Genomic DNA, 18,282 nt, shown 5'->3' with positions numbered 1-18,282 from the left:
ATTTGTGGGAACACAAGCCGGTCCGTGGGTCAAAAAAGGTAGGGGACCACTGTTCTAAAGGACAGGGGTATTCTGTTTCTAAGGACTTGGTGAAGAACGGCTGGTAAAAAGATCCTCTCTATGGTAGGAACACTCTGGATATGACAAGAGTGCTTTGGGTGTTTTTGGGAATCTGCTCAAAAGTGTTTCCCACTCCTGACTTTTTAAACAATTAGCAAAGCATGAGGTGTGCTGCATGTGTAGAACACATTTCTTCATTCTGTCTTTCATGCTTTTAAGACAAATACGTATGTACCGTACATTATATTTACCTTCCTGAGTAAAAAAAAAAAAAACAACAAAAAAACAGTAATGGCTCCCGTTTCAGCTGGACACCCGCAGAACTTCAAAACGGAAATATTCCCCAGCAATCACAAAAAAGGTATCTTTTCTCTGTCAGATGGCGCATGGTCTCTAGCAGAATGTGTTTGGATGCTCAGCTAACATGAAGCAGATGAGATGCCTCGTACGACTCATGCATGTTGGAACGACCGTGCTGGCGTGCTGAGCACTCGTGATGTCAACACAAAAGCAGCATTGCAGCATCCGTGTGACATCAACGGAACTAATGTTGCTATGTTGAGCATTCATTCGTTGCTTTGTGCAAAGCATGAGATGTTCGTACCGAGCATGGATCACTATCTTCACCGCGTGCATGCACAGCAGGGGGGTCCACAGTGCAGCCCTCGGGCCATTTGCAGGCGACAGCTCATTTTTTACTAAAGAAATTGGTTTTTTTTTTTTTTGTCTTTTTACACCATTAAAAGAAATATATAAAAACATCAAAGTGGCCCCTGCATCCTTTCCTTTATCATTTTTCCAAAGTGTGGACGCCCCTGGTGTACAGTATGTAGTGCACACATTAACGCCGCCCGCATGCCATGTGACCGCCGTTGGGCCCCGCCCCCTCGCTTGTATCCGTCTGTATGCATTATGGTCTCTGGCATGGCCTCTGTTTGTCTTTGCTGGTCGCGCCAAAGCTGAGCCCGCCCGACAGACCACCACCAAGAGGAGGAAACGGAAGAACTCGGCCAGCAGCGCCAACAGCGGCGTGGGCGCCGCCGCCGGCAAGAAGCGAAGCCCCGCCACCAACTTCAGCCTCTCCAGTCAGGTACCTGTAAGCATCGACTCCACCTGGTTTGACTCTTCTTCTACCTTTTTATTTTGTGTGTGTGTGACAGTACTTCAAATCTCCACGTGGGCCACAAAATAACAGCGTGCGTCTCGAATTAGTGCCGGGTCAAATGACAGCCGTGGCTGTAGTCAACCTCCTGATGTAGTCTTTCATGACTCCACAAGATGTCATAGTATTGTGAGTGGTCAGCATCCTGCAGCTTTATCTACCTCTGCATGCGCTTCAAAATGCTCAGATTGATCCTTACTGCTTTTATAGCATCGGTTCTGTTGCCGCCATGCTGTGCACGGTATAAAAATGGCAACAAGTACAAGTGGCCAAAATAAATTTTGCCCGTAGGGTGGCTGGGCTCTCCCTTAGCGATAGGGTGAGAAGCACTGTCATCCAGGAGAAACTCGGAGTAGAACCTCTGCTTCTCCACATTGAGAGGAGCTAGTTGAGGTGGCTTGGGCATCTGGCCAGGATGCCTCCAGGACGCCTTCCCGGGGAGGTGTTCAGGGCACGTCCGACCGGTAGGAGGCCTCGGGGAAGACCCAGGACACATTGGAGAGACTATGTCTCTCAACTGAAGTCTGGGCTTCCCTGCTTAGGCTGCTGCCTCTGCGACCTGACCTCGGATCAGCGGTAGAAGATAAAAGAATGTATGGATATATATACAGTCATCCCTCATTTATCACAGTTAAGTGGTTCCAGACCCAACCCCAATAAGTGAATTTTCCCAAAGTAGGATTCAATATTAATAAACTACGGCATAGGAAACCTGTTTACAATCTTCTAAATACAGTTTTTAACGTTATTAGAGCCCTGTAGACATGAAATAACACCCCTATAGTTAGTTTTACAGTCCTGTTATTCTTTGTTTACGTCACATTGTGCAGGCTACAGGATCACTGCAGGGACATAACAGACGGCTGCATAGCAAGCTAGCGAGCTAACTAATTAGCTTCGGCAATTTACTTATTCTAAGCTTAAAGTGTTGCAAACAGAGTGGGGAAGAAGGACAAAGAACCCCAAAACTTACGACTTCCACACGGAATGAGAGGACAACCTTTTTATTCCACTCCATCTCAGCCATGGCATGCCTGCTCGGCTCTGCTGGCTCAGTAGCCGACCTCCATGCAGTGTGAAAGGTCATGTGATCTAACGTCATGTCTCATAACATTACTGATGGCCGGTGACCACAATACCACATACTGTCTAACTTATCTTTCAAGGCCATAGTCAACCACAAAACAGCGATCATTTGTTCATTTTGTTATTCTTTGAAAAACACAATATAGCGAGGGACGACTGTATTTGTTATAACATATTACACGAGACACGAGTATGCAGTGGATCCCCGCACATTTGCCATTCAGCATTCACGGCCTTGCAAGTTTGCAGAGTTTTGGTAAAAAATAAAAAAAAAAAAGTGAGTTTTTTTCCTCAGAAAACACGTCTCATTCACCCAATAATAATAATAATAATAATAATAATAATAATAATAATTTATAGATACGTGATAATGCAGGTAAAATGTACAGCATACACGTGCTTAACTCATTCAATACCAAAGATGTATTTAGATGTTTTTTTTAAACCCCAACACTCGTTTTTTTGCACCAGAGGCCAAACGAGGTGATGACGCAAGTGCACAATAAAAGAGGTCCCGTTTCATGCAATTGTAAGCCATAAAAACGGCCACAAGGTGGCAGAAGTGCATTTGATAAGAGCTCGGCGTGGCTCTTTTGCAAGGATTAACGCGCTCGACAGCAAGGAGGAAGTGAGAGAGCGTGGAGGGGTGCAGCGTGCAGAAAGTTACGCATTGGAGGGAAATTTTAACGCATGCATGCGCGCACACGCATGCACACAACGTTTAATTCCAAATGTGAAAATTGTAAGTAGTTAATGGTGTTATATGTGGATATAAATGGCTATTTTGATGTAAAACAATCCTTTTTTGTGTTGTTAATGTTGTGGTATAGTTTAGGTATTTATTATATATAAAAATATATATAAAAAATTTGTGTCAAAGTGAAAGTTACGCTTGAAATGTGTCTTTTCACAAAAAGCTGTTTTTCTGCTTTTTTTTGGGGGGAAGTGATATTTTCCTGAAACATACTTATGTTCTACCGCTGATTACAAAAGAACGGGAAAAGGTAGAAACTTCAGCTTCACTGATCATGTTCATTCGTCACGCATTGAGATGCCGCGCTTCGTTCGGCGCTCCTTGAACGCACCATAGTTGTGTGCTGTGACGAGCTACACCGTGACTCCGATTCCATCCATGGATCACCTTACATTATCATCCATTAGTGGTGAGTCGCTGTTTTCAACGAGTTATACTTGAAGTGTGTCTAATAAGTGTGTGATGCATACTTAGGGATTGTGTCGTGAGTGAACGATGGCAATTTAAGAGAGAAGGCGGGTTCTGGAGCTGAATCAAATGCGATAATTACAACTGTCGCACAGGAGAAAGAGAACGTCAGGCATAGCTTAGAGGGTTTGGAGGGGGAAGGTGCGAGCCATTTGTCAAAAATAGACATTTTTATAGACGTATCAATTACTCGCAGATTTTCGCCAATGATCCAGGGCCCCGGTACTGGGTGGGTTGGGTACCCGGATGTATACTGACAATAGACTGAATGTCTTCTAAAGTCCCTGCAAAGTAAAAATAGTTACACCAGCAAACTTTCTGCCGGCAGATTGGAGAAGTTGAGGTTCTAAAACAAATCTTTGTTTCACTTTTCCTTTCTTCGCCCCCCCCAAACACCGCTGCTGTAGAAAAGAAAAAAAAAAAAAGTATTCCGTCTCGTCTCCCACACATTGTGTCCCCGTTTGGTTCTTGCTGCTATGTCTGTCTCTGCCGTGCTTTGCTGTCTCGTCATCTTCTCGCATTTGGTTTGCCCTCGCCGCCGTCTTCCTCTCTCTCCCACTCGCTAGTGCACACAAACACACACACACACACACACACAACAGGGCGTGCAATTGTTTTCTCTGGAGCAGACAGTTTGGATTTGTGCCAGCTCTCATTATCGCCTATATCTGTGTACTCACATCACCCCCCCCCCCCCCCCCCCCACACACACACACACACCTTTTTACTCCTTCACATTTCACATGCACACACTGTACCTCACCACCAGCCTCACACACACACACACACACACACATGCACAGCCCTCTTAACACCGGGAGCGTGGATGCTAACACGCCAGATACATATGTTGCACGCCTGCTGTCTTTGTCTGAGAAGTTGTTTGGTTTTTTTTTATTTTTTTATTTTTTTTGTGGAGCTGAGCACGAGCCTACGTGAGCCCAATGACAATGAGGAGTGGACCCTCGCCAGGGGAGGAGGAGAGTGAGGAGGGGGGTGCTGGAGAGAGAGAAAGTGTGTGTGTGGGTGTGTGGGTGTGTGTGTTGTGTCCAGAAGAGCGGACTTTGAATGTACAACACTGACCTCTAGTGGCCACGTGCTGTTTTAATCATAATGAAGGCCCTTGTTAGATTCAAGAGTTTTATTGTCATATGCACAGTAAAACAGGTAGTTCTGCTATGCAATGAAATTCTTGTTCTGTTCATTCTCCCAAAAAAGAAAGTTGTTAGCAGGATGTTCTGTTTTTTTCCCTCAAGCAAGGAGGCAGTTTTTCTATCAAAAGCAAGCACTCAGAGAAGTAATGGATTACTTTTGAACTAACCATCCATCCTTACAAGTGTAATATTCTCCCTTAATTGGCCAAGTAGGAACAATATTTGCTAGCTGAAGTGGGTTAATGGAACCCGCATGCCTCACTTAGAGGGAAACTGCATGATTTTGTTCTCATAGTGTTGAATTGTTCATTTTTGATTAAATGTTCTTAGGAAAGCCTATGCAGTACATACAGTAGTAAAAAACGCAAGTAACTGATACGGCCATAAAAATCTATTTTCTTTTACACATGTCTCGCTCCTCCCCCTCCAAAACCTCCGGCTAGCTTGATGTTGACGTTCGGCATGTATAGGTACTCACTACTAATGAACGATAACGTAAGATGATCCATGAACACATGGAATTGGAGTCACGGTGCAGAAGTTAGACATATATATGTTTCACAGCAACTATGATGCGTTTAGGGACCAGCGAGAAAAACACTTGAAGTACATAAAGATGTAAAAAAATAATTGTTTTTGTTCTTTTTTGTACTTCCTGTTCTGTACAGTACTTCCTGTGGTGACTATTGTCTCGTCAGTGTAACATTACTGACACCTAGTGGCCAGTGTAGTGTACTACATGTCATCACATCTTTTGATGAGTTTTCTGAATGCTGTGTTTTACTTAAACCAGCCTTTTTTTATACTTGAAAATGCTTAATTTAGACAAAAAATATGTAAAAAGTGCTTATTTTCTGACCAATAATAGGCCGTATTCAACCACGAAACAGGATAATTTATTAATGAATATATTTTTTAAAAGCGTGATACAGTCGTCCCTCGCAAAATATATCGATATCGACCCCTCAATTAATTATTGATCACTGTTTCACAGTTGAATACGACCTACTATTAGTACAAAAAAGTGCATATTTAAGCAAATTGTACTTATTCTTGGCCTAAATTAATTATTTTCAAGCATAAAAATGGCTAAATAATTCAACTAAAATACAAATATTTTTAATCTGTTCCAGAAGGTCCGACCAAAACGCACTCTAAGCAAGGCAAGTTTTCCCTTAGAAAATAATGTAAATCCAATTAATCCATTCCAGACACCCAAAAATGTTAACACAAGATACATTTGATAAACAATAATTACAGTTTTACATGCATAAAATAATGCAACCACATTACAAATCACTTTTCCCTACAGTAGTTTTGCAAAGAAGGAGGGAGAGGAGAGGCGATTATGCTTGGAGGGCAACCCCTTTTTTTTTGTTTCTATCTATGCAGAGAGGTCTGCTAACGGATTTTTAACATGCAGAGTTTTACATGTATTTATTTATTTTTATTTTTATTTTTTTGCAAAAAAATTGTATGTTAACAGAGGCACCACCATGCAAGTCAGAAGAACCATTGTAATTGTGAGCGTAGTACTGTATTAAACATTGGCCACTAGGTGTCGCTGTTCGATGACACAGGCACTAGTCTCCTCACTAAGGTTCCCTAGGGAACACATTTACTGTGACACTGCTCGAGCAGGAGTTTTATATATGTCTCACATGGCTTATATATTCTTAATTTGTCTACTATATTTACATCTCTACTATATCAACATCTCGATTTGATTATCGCATCCTTGCCTAATCGTGGTTTTTCAAAAATGTATTAATTCATGGTTGCTGTTTTGTAGTTGACTATGGCCGTTTATTAGTCAAAAAAATATTGAAAGACAAAGGTATATGTAGTATTCGGGCCACTAGGCGTCAGTAATGTTCCATTATTGAGACAAGACATTAGATGACCATCACAGATTAGTGCTGGCATGTCCGACATGATAGAGTGAAAAGAAGTTCCCCACCCATTCTGTGTGGAAGTGGTACATTTTTTGCTTCTTTGTCCTTCTTCCCCACTCAGTTTTAAACCCTTTCTTAAGATTAGAATATAGTAAACAAAAGGCCAACGAGTTAGCGCGCTAGCTTGCTAATTGTTAAAGCCATGGCCATGTCTAGTGTCCCTGCAGTGATCCCGTAGCTTGTGCATTACAGTTGAGCAATGTGATGTAAACAAAGAATGATAGGAGTGTAAAGGTGACTATAGGGGTGTTATTTCATGCCTACAGGGTTCTAATAACAGTAAAGATTGTATTTTGAAAGGCATAAGCTGGTTTTCTGTGCTCTAACTACGAAAATGTTCCATTTATTAATATTTAATCCTACTTCGCTGCAATTCACTCATCGTGGTCGGGTCTGGAACCACGAGGGATGACTGTACACCAATCAATTCCCTGCTTGTTGACATGAGACTCCAATTAAAATGAAGAAAATTGGTGTTTTCTCCAGTTTCAATGCAGACGTACAGTACAGACGCTGCTGTGTGCTTCCAAGGAGGAAATATATCCCCCAAGATCCTTCCGTCCCGCTAATCTCTGTGTTTAAAAATGCTAATGAGCCTGCGCAGCGAGAGCGAAAGGGAACGACTGCCGGTCCGCCCCATTCGAAGCGCGGGCGCTGGTGCTAGCATGAAGGCTAGCTCTTAACGAGATGAGTAGTCAAGGAGGCCCTGATAATTACCTGACAATTAACACTCCCAAGTCTCACACTCGCCACCAGCTGTTCCCCTCAGAGGAGGTGGAGGAGGAGCAGAGAGTGGTCCAGAGGAAGGTTGACGTTGGGCCTCCTCGCGAGAACAGATGGTGACTGCAAGCCTTGTTGGCAATCAGCACGTTCTCAAGCTAATGACTTAATTAGCTATGCAAATGGACAAATCAGTGTGGATATTGTCGTTTAGTTGAAAAGCTCACCTCAGTGAATTACCAGCATTAAGACATCGTCAGGCGGAAAAACGCCCGCCATCGGGGGTGGGGGGGCACTTTGTTCCGACTTTGATAAATACACTGCTGGCTGGCACTCATCACCAAACCCGCTGTTTGCTTGGATCAGTGCTTGTTGGATTGTTGGCTTTACGTGTGTGTGAGATGTATGGAGTATACCAGGATGCTTTCAGGGGCGTTCTGCCTGTTTGTGCTTTTCAGGTGTGCAATTATGATGTGGTTGCACTGGTAAACATATCTGTGTGTGTGTGTCCGTGTGTGTGTGTGCGCGCGTGCGCGTGTGTGTAGGGGGGCAGCAGTGACACACATGACCAATGAAGCGTGCGCTCCATTTAGCTGTGCAGCTTACAGGAGGGGGCGCTGTTGTGCAAATGAGTCAGACTTGATGAATGGACCAAACAAACTCACCACCATGCAGTTCTGTACACTGCGAAGTGTGTATTGTACACAAGTTACACAACGTCAAACAATATTTAATAACACATGCACTAGCGTGACGGCCATCTTTTTATTTTACTTTTACTTTGGATTTTAGTTGTGATCTATACACCTCGGTTTTGAGGTATGTTAAAATACAATTATGAATGTTTTCTTGTATTCATAGTCTGACGTGATGTGGATGAGTGGCTTGTGGCCAAAGGGGCAGGTCTGATGATCGGGGCACCACCTACGCTCTTATCTCATTGGCTGACTTATCCAGCGCGTCCAGTTTGTGTGTGAGCTCCCTTCCTCATCGTAGTCGCCCTTAAACTAGTTCGCACGCATTGAAATCTATTCTTAATTACTTTTCTTTGTGTTAAAATTACCGGAGTCATGGGCCCTAAACCAAGTGTAAGTGAGAAGAAAAAAAGGGAAAAGTTGTCGATCAAAACAAAGCAGGAAATGATCCAGAAGCATGACGGTGGTATGAAATGAAGCGATGTTGCTAGACTATACGGCCGTTCCCCATCGACCATTATACCTTATTTACCTTATTTTATATTGGAATGTTAGTCTACTATGTTTATGCTAATGTTTTCTTATATTTTCCCACCATATTTGATGGACTTTGAATATTTTGAAGGCCCAAAGGTGTGAGTTTGGGAAGATCTTGGAATGGATTAGGCTATTTACATGTATTTTACGCTTCATATAACATAAAAACCCTATAACATTAAGGTTCTTGGAACGGATTATTTATGTTGTAGGGGCGTCTACTGTACACGCATAATAAAGACGTTGCTGTGATGTTCGGCGTGTCCAGGAATGCATCTCCTGGTAGTCGAGTGACAGCGAGGAAGTGTTGTTTCGGTTTAGAGACGTGTTTGTGTGAAGTTGGAGAAACATACAGGTATACGGTGTTGGAATTGCGCTGCTGTTGATGTGTTCAGGTCAGAAGTTATAAAAGAGCGACAGACGCTGTGTGCCTGTGGGTAGCTATGGTATATATATATATATATATATATATGTATATATATATATATATATATATGTGTGTGTGTGTGTATATATATGTGTATATATGTATATATATATATATATATATATATGTGTGTGTGTGTGTATATATATGTGTATATATGTATATATATATATATATATATGTGTGTGTGTGTGTGTGTGTATATATATGTGTATATATATATATATGTGTGTGTGTGTGTGTGTGTGTGTATATATATATATATATGTATGTGTATATGTATATGTATATGTATGTGTATATATATATATGTATATATATATATATATATATGTATATATATATATATGTATATATATATATATATATGTATATATATATATATATATGTATATATATATATATATATGTATATATATATGTGTGTATATATATATATATATATATATATATATATATATATGTATATGTATGTATTAACGGCTCCAAATGAACTGAAAATTTAAATCAACCTAAATATAACCAATTTGCCTGACACCAGTCTCTTAAATCACACTTTTAACTGTGTTATGCATAATGTGGAGTTGCATTCAATGACACCACGTGATTTAACCGGAATGTATGCTTTGAATGTGTTTTGTGGGATTTTGGAGCACGCTTAAACGCACCAAATTGTACTTCCGCGTTAATACTTACGAAGTGAGTGGTGAGAATATAATCCATTTATTGTTTTTCTTTGTCTTTCTGTTTATTAAGACCACACATACGCGCATAATAAAGATGTCGTTGTGATGGTCGGAGTGTCCCTGAATGCACCCCTCCGTTGTGTAGTGAGAATGAGGAAGTGTTGTTCCAAGGGCGAACCAACTAGAGACGTGTTTGTGAGCGGCAGAGACGTACATGGTGTTGGAATTGCGCTGCTGTCGAAGTGTTCGAGTCAGGATAAAGTTATAAAAGTATATAATAAGTAAATAATAATAGTGTTGATTTTAGGTTCATTTTCCTAGTTTTCTTAGTGGCTTCCTGTTTGCTTTTCTCTGCCCACCAGGTGGCGCCGTCTCGTGGGCGTGTTTGGAATGAGTCTATCGTTTAATTGGCGCCCATGATTGTAGTCCCCTTGAACTCTGCCTACCAACAAGTGGCCATATGAACGTGTAATGGGTGCTGTCTGTATGTGTTATGGATTATGTTTATATGGTTTCAATGACAGAATAGTGTATATGTAAGTAGCACATATACATATATGTAAGTAGCGTCTAAGTAGCACAAACTCAACCTTTGGTCTGCATCTGTGCAGGACGTGATGGTGGTGGGCGAGCCGACCCTGATGGGCGGCGAGTTCGGGGACGAGGATGAGCGTCTGATCACGCGCCTGGAGAACACGCAGTACGACGCCACCAACGGCCTGGACGACGAGGACGACTTCACCAGCTCGCCGGCGCTGGGCAACAACGGGCCCTGGAGCAGCAAGGCACCCAACGTCGGCCAGGACAGCAAGGCCGAGAGCGTGCCGCCGCAGGCCTCGCAGTAGGAGACCCGAGGACACGCACATCAGCCAACGGTGGACGTTCTCTTCTTTTTCTTTTTCTTCTTCTACTTTTCTTGGAGAACACTGACAGCAGCAATAGCCATGTCTCCTGGACGCTTCACAGAAGAAGAAAAAACACAAAGCGGTCTGCCATTCAAATGTAAAAATGTAAAAAAAAACAAAAAATAGCAAGGTGTGGACATCTTTTCTTTCCGATTGTGTCTCCGGAGTGAGAATAGCTCTGTTGGCTGTGATTTGGTTGACCTGCGGGTCACGTGTCATCACAGAAGAAGAAGGTGTTTTGTTGTTTTTTTGTTGCTGTTGTTGTTTTTGGTTTCTTTTAAAGCCACCAGCCGAGGACGCGCGAGCACATGTGGAGACAAACCTCAGCTTATTACGTCGCAAAATTGTTTTATTCCTACTTCCAATTAGCGGGAAATAACAGTCGTCTGCCACTACGGACAAAATCGTGTCTCTGGATTGTTTTTTTTGTCCCCCTCTTCCAACCCTCCCCACACTCGCATCACAGATTGTGATTTCATGCAAAGCAGCTGGATTGTATTCCTGGCTCAAGGTTGTCATTCTGCACATCACCTTTGCAGACATGATGCTTTCTTTTTTTCAAGACAATGTAACTCTTGTCCCTTTAATACTCCCAAACTGATGCTTTTCCTGCATGATTTTTATAAGATTTAAGTTGAATTTGACTTCATTTGATACATGTGCTTTATAAAAACGACAACACTCTTTTGGGTTGATCAGTTTTGGAAGACTAAGAAGGTTTGTAGCTCTGTAAATAGAGGTTGAGTCTATTTTGAAACCAGTCTGGATATGGCAGTTTTGTTTTGAACAAGGGGCTGTGCTTTCTGCAGGGGTGGGTTTGGATTTACAGCTCATACCTACACACACACACCCCGACCTCTTTCGCTAGTGAAGAACCAAAGCCACAAAGTCGAAAACGACATCGTCATGTTTCCTGTATATTTTGTGACGACACAGGTGCAGATAAAAAGTCCAAATCCACCCTGCAGAAACCATGCGGCTTTTTTGTATTTGTGTGTTCAAAATGCTCAAGATTCATTAACACATGCACACACCCAGGTCTCTTTTTGGTTGAACTTCCCAGAAGACGAGAGGTGCATGTCTTCACACAATTGGTTATTTATTTGTGCATTTTGTAAGGAAGCTAACACATTTCTGGATATGTTTGAGCCTAGTATTATTAGACACCGTTTGTACATTATATAGCAGAGGTGTTCCGTGTCATATCTGATGTCTGGTATGTATGCTTTACCATTATGTGTGCCAATAAACCGTGCTTATAAAGGACCGGTGTCTTGTACCTCGCTGGTGGTTCTCAAATCATGTTTATCGCTTTTAATAACAAGACTATTTGGTTATATGGGAAAATGTCGGCATGGGAAACCAATAACAGCAAGTAATGGGGAAATAAATAAGAATATTTTCAGATGGCGGAGACTTTCCTGCATGACTCCAGGCTGGAATGAGAACACACACATGGATTCTAGGGCTCTGCTCAGCTAACTTCTGTTGTTGGGTAGAATTGACTTGCAGCAGGACTCGGTGGATCTTTGGCGACACCAAGTGGTTCCGGTTGGGTACTGCAACAGCATTGTGAGGTGAAAGCGAAAATAAAATGTATAAAAAATAAATAAAATGATGTGACAGCTTTAATGAACACATTAACAATTATATTATCGTAAGCGAACACATTTTGCAATTGCTTAATCGATGTAAATTATGTATTTCTCTTTTTTAGACAGGGTAAATCATTGTACCAATTTTTTGTGGGCAACTATTATCAAAACATTACATATATTAATTCATACTTTAATTCATAGTTGCTTACTCTATTCATATTCGCTTCCTAACGCTGTCGTTGTCACGTGTCCCTTTGTCCGTGTGTGGCGTCATCACAAAGCGACTCGGCAACGGCAGTCCCACAGTAAAGATGGCGGACGCGTCGGGGACCGAGCTGTCAGATGAGAAAGAGGCGGACGGTGAGCGCAAAAGCAAACTCAATCCGCCGTGGGACGTAGCGAGCAAGTCGGGGAAAGTCGTCATTTCTTCACCGTTGCCTGAGACGTTGGGCTTTTACGACATTAGCGCTGTCAGACGCGAGAGGAGGGACCACTCGGCAGGTAAAACGTCGCCCTCGCTCCTCCCCTTTGGCTCTGTTAGCATTCCTGATACTTCACTACTTTACTCGCCAACTTGAGTCTTCAACATTTGGCTGTTTTTTCGTTGGCTTCCACGTGTTTTGTGACCAAAATGTAAGTGTTTACTAGGAAGAAAACTTTCAAACATGTTTAAGGTGTGTGAAATAGTGACGAGTAGCTTATATGCTAATTTTGATGCAGTTAATCAACAATGCAGGGGTGCCTAACCAACAGGCCGCGGTCCGGTACCGGTCGCTGGCAGAAGCCATCTAAAAAAAAAAAACACTATATCAATAGACAAACACCTTTTACAACTTTATTTTATTGTTATTTTTGGGAACTAACTACGTTATTGTAAATATACAGTATCTCACAAAATTAAGCACAAGTTGGGATATAATTTAGAGTAGTCAGTGTACAGCTTGTATAGCAGTATCGATAAACTGTCCTCTGAAAATGAGTCAATTCACAGCAGTTATTGTGTAAACAGCTGGCAGCACAAGTAAACACCCCTAAGTAAAATGTCCAAACTGGGCCCAAAGCGTCAAATTGAGTAGAGCTGCACAGGTTGTTACTGGAATCCTTTTTCCTCTTCATCACCGGTGGAGACACCTTGCCGACTGCGATAACTGAATTTCCGTGAAGTAGGATTCCTTTTCTATAAATGGAATATTTAGAGCACAGAAAACCTGTTTGTGACGTTGTAAATATGGATTTTAACATTATTAGAGCCCACTTGACATGAAATAACATCCCTATAGTCACCTCGCTACTTCGCGGTTCAAACATCGTGCTCTCAGTCTATTGTGTTTTTTAAAAAATGTATTATTGAATAAATATCGCTGTTTTGGGGTTGACTACGACCTATTATTATTTAAAAAGTAGCCATGTTTCAGGAAATTTTTCATATTCTTGGCAAAAATTAAACTAAAACTCAACACTGAACCCTTGACGTCACTTCTTCACAACATCTGGAGGACATTTATTGCAACACACAGGAGCACGAGTCTTATTTATGTCTTAAATGACTTATTTTTTCTGGTTATCTCAACTATATTAGGTAATAGGATTGTATTTCATGTCTAGAGGGCTCTAAGAATGTAAAAAAAAACTGTATTTAGAAGGTTGTCTAAATATTTTTGATGCTCTAACTCTAAAAATATGTGATTTATAAATAAGGAATCCCACTTGGCTAAAAATGCACTTATCGCGACCACGTCTGGAACCAGTTACCTGTGATAAACGAGGGATCGGGGTATTGTACTCTGATGTCACCTCAGGGTCAGAGTCGGCCAGTGCGTACATGAAGAAGCCAACTACGTCAACTTTGCAGAAAGCCACCCAAATTATAGTTAAAATACAGTTTTGTTGCTTCCGGGTGTGCAAATACAGCAAATCCCTTGTGTTTTGTGCCAGGAGAAATGAGCTGTTCAGTGATTTTGGATTAAAGCTGAAGGTGTCTATGCAGAACGTGATGTCATTCCCTTTCAATTACTTGTGTACACCCGATTTGTGGTGCAGAGCAGGTTTTATACACTAACAGTAAATTACCATGTAGTGCATCTTTTTTTTTTTTCCGCTGGTCCGTCAGAGGTTTGACAGAAAAAAGCCCGTCGGGTGGCTTATGGTGCTTTTAGAAGGCAATTGTTTTTTCTGTCAATGAATAGCTATAACATGGCAATCATGTTGGCTTGTTATTTAGGATACAGCTTATTCTGTGATGTTATTGTGACCGTGCAGGCAAACACACCAGTGAGTTCACATGCCATACGTAATAATATTGTGCATTTAGCAGTCCATGTACAATGAAAGACCATATGTGTCCTTAATGCCTCATTAAATCCTAACAGGGTTCAAGCTTAATCAGCATACTTCAACAGCAGATCATTCCAAATCTAGCAAGCCTTGCGTTGTTGGGTCCAAATGTGTTTTATTGAAGCGGGAGAACTTCTTTGTGTAAAGTTTATGAGGGGCGACGTGACGACAGCCTGCCGCAGGGTGAAGTCAAGCTGATTCAAAACAATACGGAAGCTGTGGAGTTGTTGCCGTCTACTATCGTGGAACCTCTGAGGTAGAACACCGTCCGCTGTGCTCTACCATAGCCGGCACCCCACTTTCCATCCTGAAGCTCCACGTGTTGACCAGCCAGTGTGGTCCCGGCTCGCACACAATGACCACGTCCAATGAATTGTTGTTCCAGATCCGTCGCTGACGCGCTTCGTGTGCACAGAGCTGACCAGAGGCTACTTCCTGGAGCACAATGAGGCCAAGTACACTGAACGCAGGGAGCGAGTGTACACGTGCATGCGCATCCCGAAGGAACTGGAGAAGGTACACACATTTTGCTATCTTACTCTGTACATTTTCCAAAAAGTCCCATACAGTACACACGCCAATGAACACGTCTATTCAATAAAGCACGGAGTTGCCTATGGACGCCGGGGGGGTTTTAATTAGCACTCGGTCAAAAACATATATATATATTTTTTAAAAACAAAGTGTATTGTAGTATCATGAGTGGTCAGCATCAAGCAGCGCTGTAAAATGTTGCTAGTTGAAAGCCATGCTCATCTGCGCTGTTAATGCTGGCTCAGCAGTTTTCTCCTGACCACTATTACAACATTGGTTCTGTCAGTCCCTGCTGTGTTGTACAATGAAGATGTTACCAAGTGCGGCCAAGGAGAGCTATGTTTTCCATTTCCATTTTCTCATGCACTCCAGATTATAATAGGAGGCCTGCACACAAGTCTCACACTTATGGAGCGCTCCTACAAGAAAGCGTGTCATAGTATCACTTGTAAGGTGTGCATATGACTGCTACGTTATTATTATATACCTACAGTATACTTCCCCCTGACATTTGGTTTTTTTTACAATACGGCTGCTGTTTTTCCTCATTAGCCACCAGGTGGCAGTCTTGACACATGCAAGTGAAGTTAATAGGTCCCAAAGTCCCAAAGTGTACCTCCTACTATAAATATAGAAAATATATGTATATTTACTATACTATACTTGACTATATATTTATATATAGTCAAGTATATATATATATATATATATATATTTTTAGTTTAAAGGTAATCAAATTAGTTTATCATAATTATATTCAATATGGCAATAAACAATTACACATAATTCCTCAGTAGTTGTGTACATAGATAAAAGCATCCTAAAGATGAGCATAATAAAGATGAAAGTTGCCTCTCAAGAACGAGCAAGAACGAATCAGGAGGGGAGCTTAATGTCAGCTGACTGATGTCCTATGACATCTACAAAGTGACGTTTACGTGATCGACCCAAACTACCTACCGGTAGTTTGCGATCAACGTAATGGGCACGCCTGATTTTCTGCATGAATTATTTTTGTGCTTCACAAGCAATGGTGTGATTCGTTATTCTAATTTCCACGCCCCTGGAAGTAGTCCTGTTCATTTTATTCTCGGGGAAAGCTCGGCTCCGTATAGTCAAAGAAGCTCTGTCTTACTGGGCTTTCCCTCCTCAGCCAAGGGAGGCCGCGGCGGGATGCGTGTAAACATGAGCGAGCTCAGTGACTTCTCATGTCCAAAAGCCTGACCAACAACTTGTATTTGTCTGCCTTTATAATATGTGACTCTGTCCGCTTTAAAACGTAAATAGTAATATTTTTAGTTTACGGTAGCTGAAATAGAAAGTGGCTGGACGAATCAGCAGCAATGAATCCAGCAAAGGGGGGCTGTTTCACAAGTCAATACAACATTTTCCAGCAGGAAGATGCTTTGATAAGGTGTGATGTTGTGTAACTGCACGTTATTGTAAGTACAGGACTGTACAGTCATGGAAAAAATGATTAGACTACCCTTGTTTCTTCAGTTTCTTGTTGATTTTAATAGCTATCCATGTAAGAACTGAAGTGATTTTGGTTATTATCAAGAAAACCATGGAAGTTGCTAGATATCCGCTCTTAAATGAAACTCTTATGAGCTATATTTGTTATCATCATTATATTTGTCCAATCAAATGTACCTTTATTTGTACCAGCCATTAAAATGGATCCATAAACTGGAGAAACAAGGGTGGTCTCACCATTTTTTCCATGACTGTATGCCTAACTTAAAATGTGTTATATGTGTAATACGTGAGAAGTAAAAAGGGAAAAAATGCAAAAAAGTTATTTAATATGGTATTTATAATAATATAATTTTACTTGCGCAAAGGCGCAAGCGCAGCACCGAGATTGTGTTTTTGCTGGCGTTTATCTGTTTGTTTGTGTTCAAAATAACTTGAAAAGTTATGAATGGATTTGAATGAAATTTTCAGAAATGGTTGGAAATGGTGTATGGAAGAACTGATCAAGTTTTGGGGGTGAGACGGATCAGCCCCAAAATTTTTTCAAGGATTATTTAACATTGCGAGAGAGGACCATTTTTGTCATTTGTGCATATAACTTCGCAAAAATTGGCCAGAGCACTTGGAGAAAAAAAATACAGGACAATTTTCCCACAGGTTCTACAAAATATCAAAGACTGATCCAAAAATGTAGGATGATTATTTTGGTGTGAATGACAATATAGGGGGACTATGGTGCTTGGCAGAGGTCTGCGCTCTCTGAGTGCTTCTCTAGTTTAATTAATAATGATTAATGTCAATATTTAGTATTATATTATTGATGGTAATATATTACTTAATATGTAAAAATGTGAGAGGCATTTAATAGCGGTCAGAGCAGGGGCTGTTTCTTTATTGGCCTGCGGCACATTCTAAAAATATAACAAGAAACCTGCAGTAGCAAAAATGGAAAGGTCAGCAGTCATTTTACAAGGACAAACAAGATATTAAGAGGAAAAAATTGTGATCTACCAAGAAAAAGTTGCAATTTTACGAGAATAACCTCGTAATATTCTGAAGTAAAATAACGCCATTTTCGTAACATTAAGCTGAAATGTTAAAGAAAAAAGACGTCATTTTTTTAAAAAAGTTGTAATATTATGACAAACTAATAAAACAACAAATCAAGTTGTAATTTTTGGAAAATTAGGTTGTGAAAAAGATTGTTGTTATAAGAATAAAGTGAAAATATTAAAGAAAAAAGTCGTTTTCTACTGAAGGGGAAAAAAAAGGTCAATTTTATGCCAATAAACTTGTAACATTACAAAGTATTAGTTGCATAGAATTGGAATATTAAAGAAAATATTTGTTAATTTTGTAAATATTGTGATAGCACAAACAAACAAAATAAAATAAAGTTGTAATTTTTGGAAAATAAGGTTTGGGTAAAATTAAAAAAAATAATAATATGAGAATAAATTCAAACTATTATGGGAATAAAGTCGTACTATTCCAAAAATAACATTTACAAAGATAATTGAAGAAGAAAGTTGAAATATTTGGAAAGTAGCCCTTTTAGCCTTTCATATTTCAGTATGTGGCCCTCCCTGGAACTAGTTTCGACACCCCTGGTTGGTAGTAGTATTAAAAATAGTCATTTTTAGGCATTTTCATGAGTACGCATCCATTATTTACCCTTTCTGCCGTTACCTTGCGAATAGCTGGGATCTACTGTACAGTGTGTTATGAGTT

The 18,282-nt window shown here is 40.7% G+C and overlaps 2 protein-coding genes across 8 annotated transcripts in view; both read left to right on the top strand.

The window, feature by feature from the left end:
- Positions 1-12,151, top strand: part of ldb2a (LIM domain binding 2a) — a 99,840-nt gene extending 87,689 nt beyond the window's left edge. The window contains exons 7-9 of one of the 6 annotated variants that reach the window (XM_054791074.1): positions 368-421; positions 1,020-1,150; positions 10,316-12,151. In XM_054791074.1, the coding sequence (XP_054647049.1) occupies positions 368-421; positions 1,020-1,150; positions 10,316-10,549 (419 nt within the window). In that variant the 3' untranslated portion in view covers positions 10,550-12,151. Of the gene's footprint in view, positions 1-367; positions 424-1,009; positions 1,157-10,315 lie in introns of all 6 variants that reach the window. The other 5 variants (XM_054791072.1, XM_054791073.1, XM_054791071.1 and 2 more) reach the window with 5 other exon arrangements.
- A 348-nt stretch (positions 12,152-12,499) lies between these two features.
- tapt1a (transmembrane anterior posterior transformation 1a) overlaps positions 12,500-18,282 on the top strand; it is a 28,918-nt gene continuing 23,135 nt past the window's right edge. For both annotated transcript variants that reach the window (XM_054792670.1, XM_054792669.1), the window contains exons 1-2: positions 12,500-12,708; positions 14,927-15,057. In XM_054792670.1, coding sequence (XP_054648645.1) covers positions 12,519-12,708; positions 14,927-15,057 — 321 coding nt within the window. In that variant the 5' untranslated portion in view covers positions 12,500-12,518. The remainder of the gene's footprint in view (positions 12,709-14,926; positions 15,058-18,282) is intronic.

Source organism: Dunckerocampus dactyliophorus, chromosome 11 (assembly GCF_027744805.1).
Source record: "Dunckerocampus dactyliophorus isolate RoL2022-P2 chromosome 11, RoL_Ddac_1.1, whole genome shotgun sequence".
NCBI classification, from domain to species: Eukaryota; Metazoa; Chordata; class Actinopteri; order Syngnathiformes; family Syngnathidae; genus Dunckerocampus; species Dunckerocampus dactyliophorus.
Note: the sequence above shows the minus strand (reverse complement) of the source record. Positions and strands in the feature narration are given on the sequence as shown.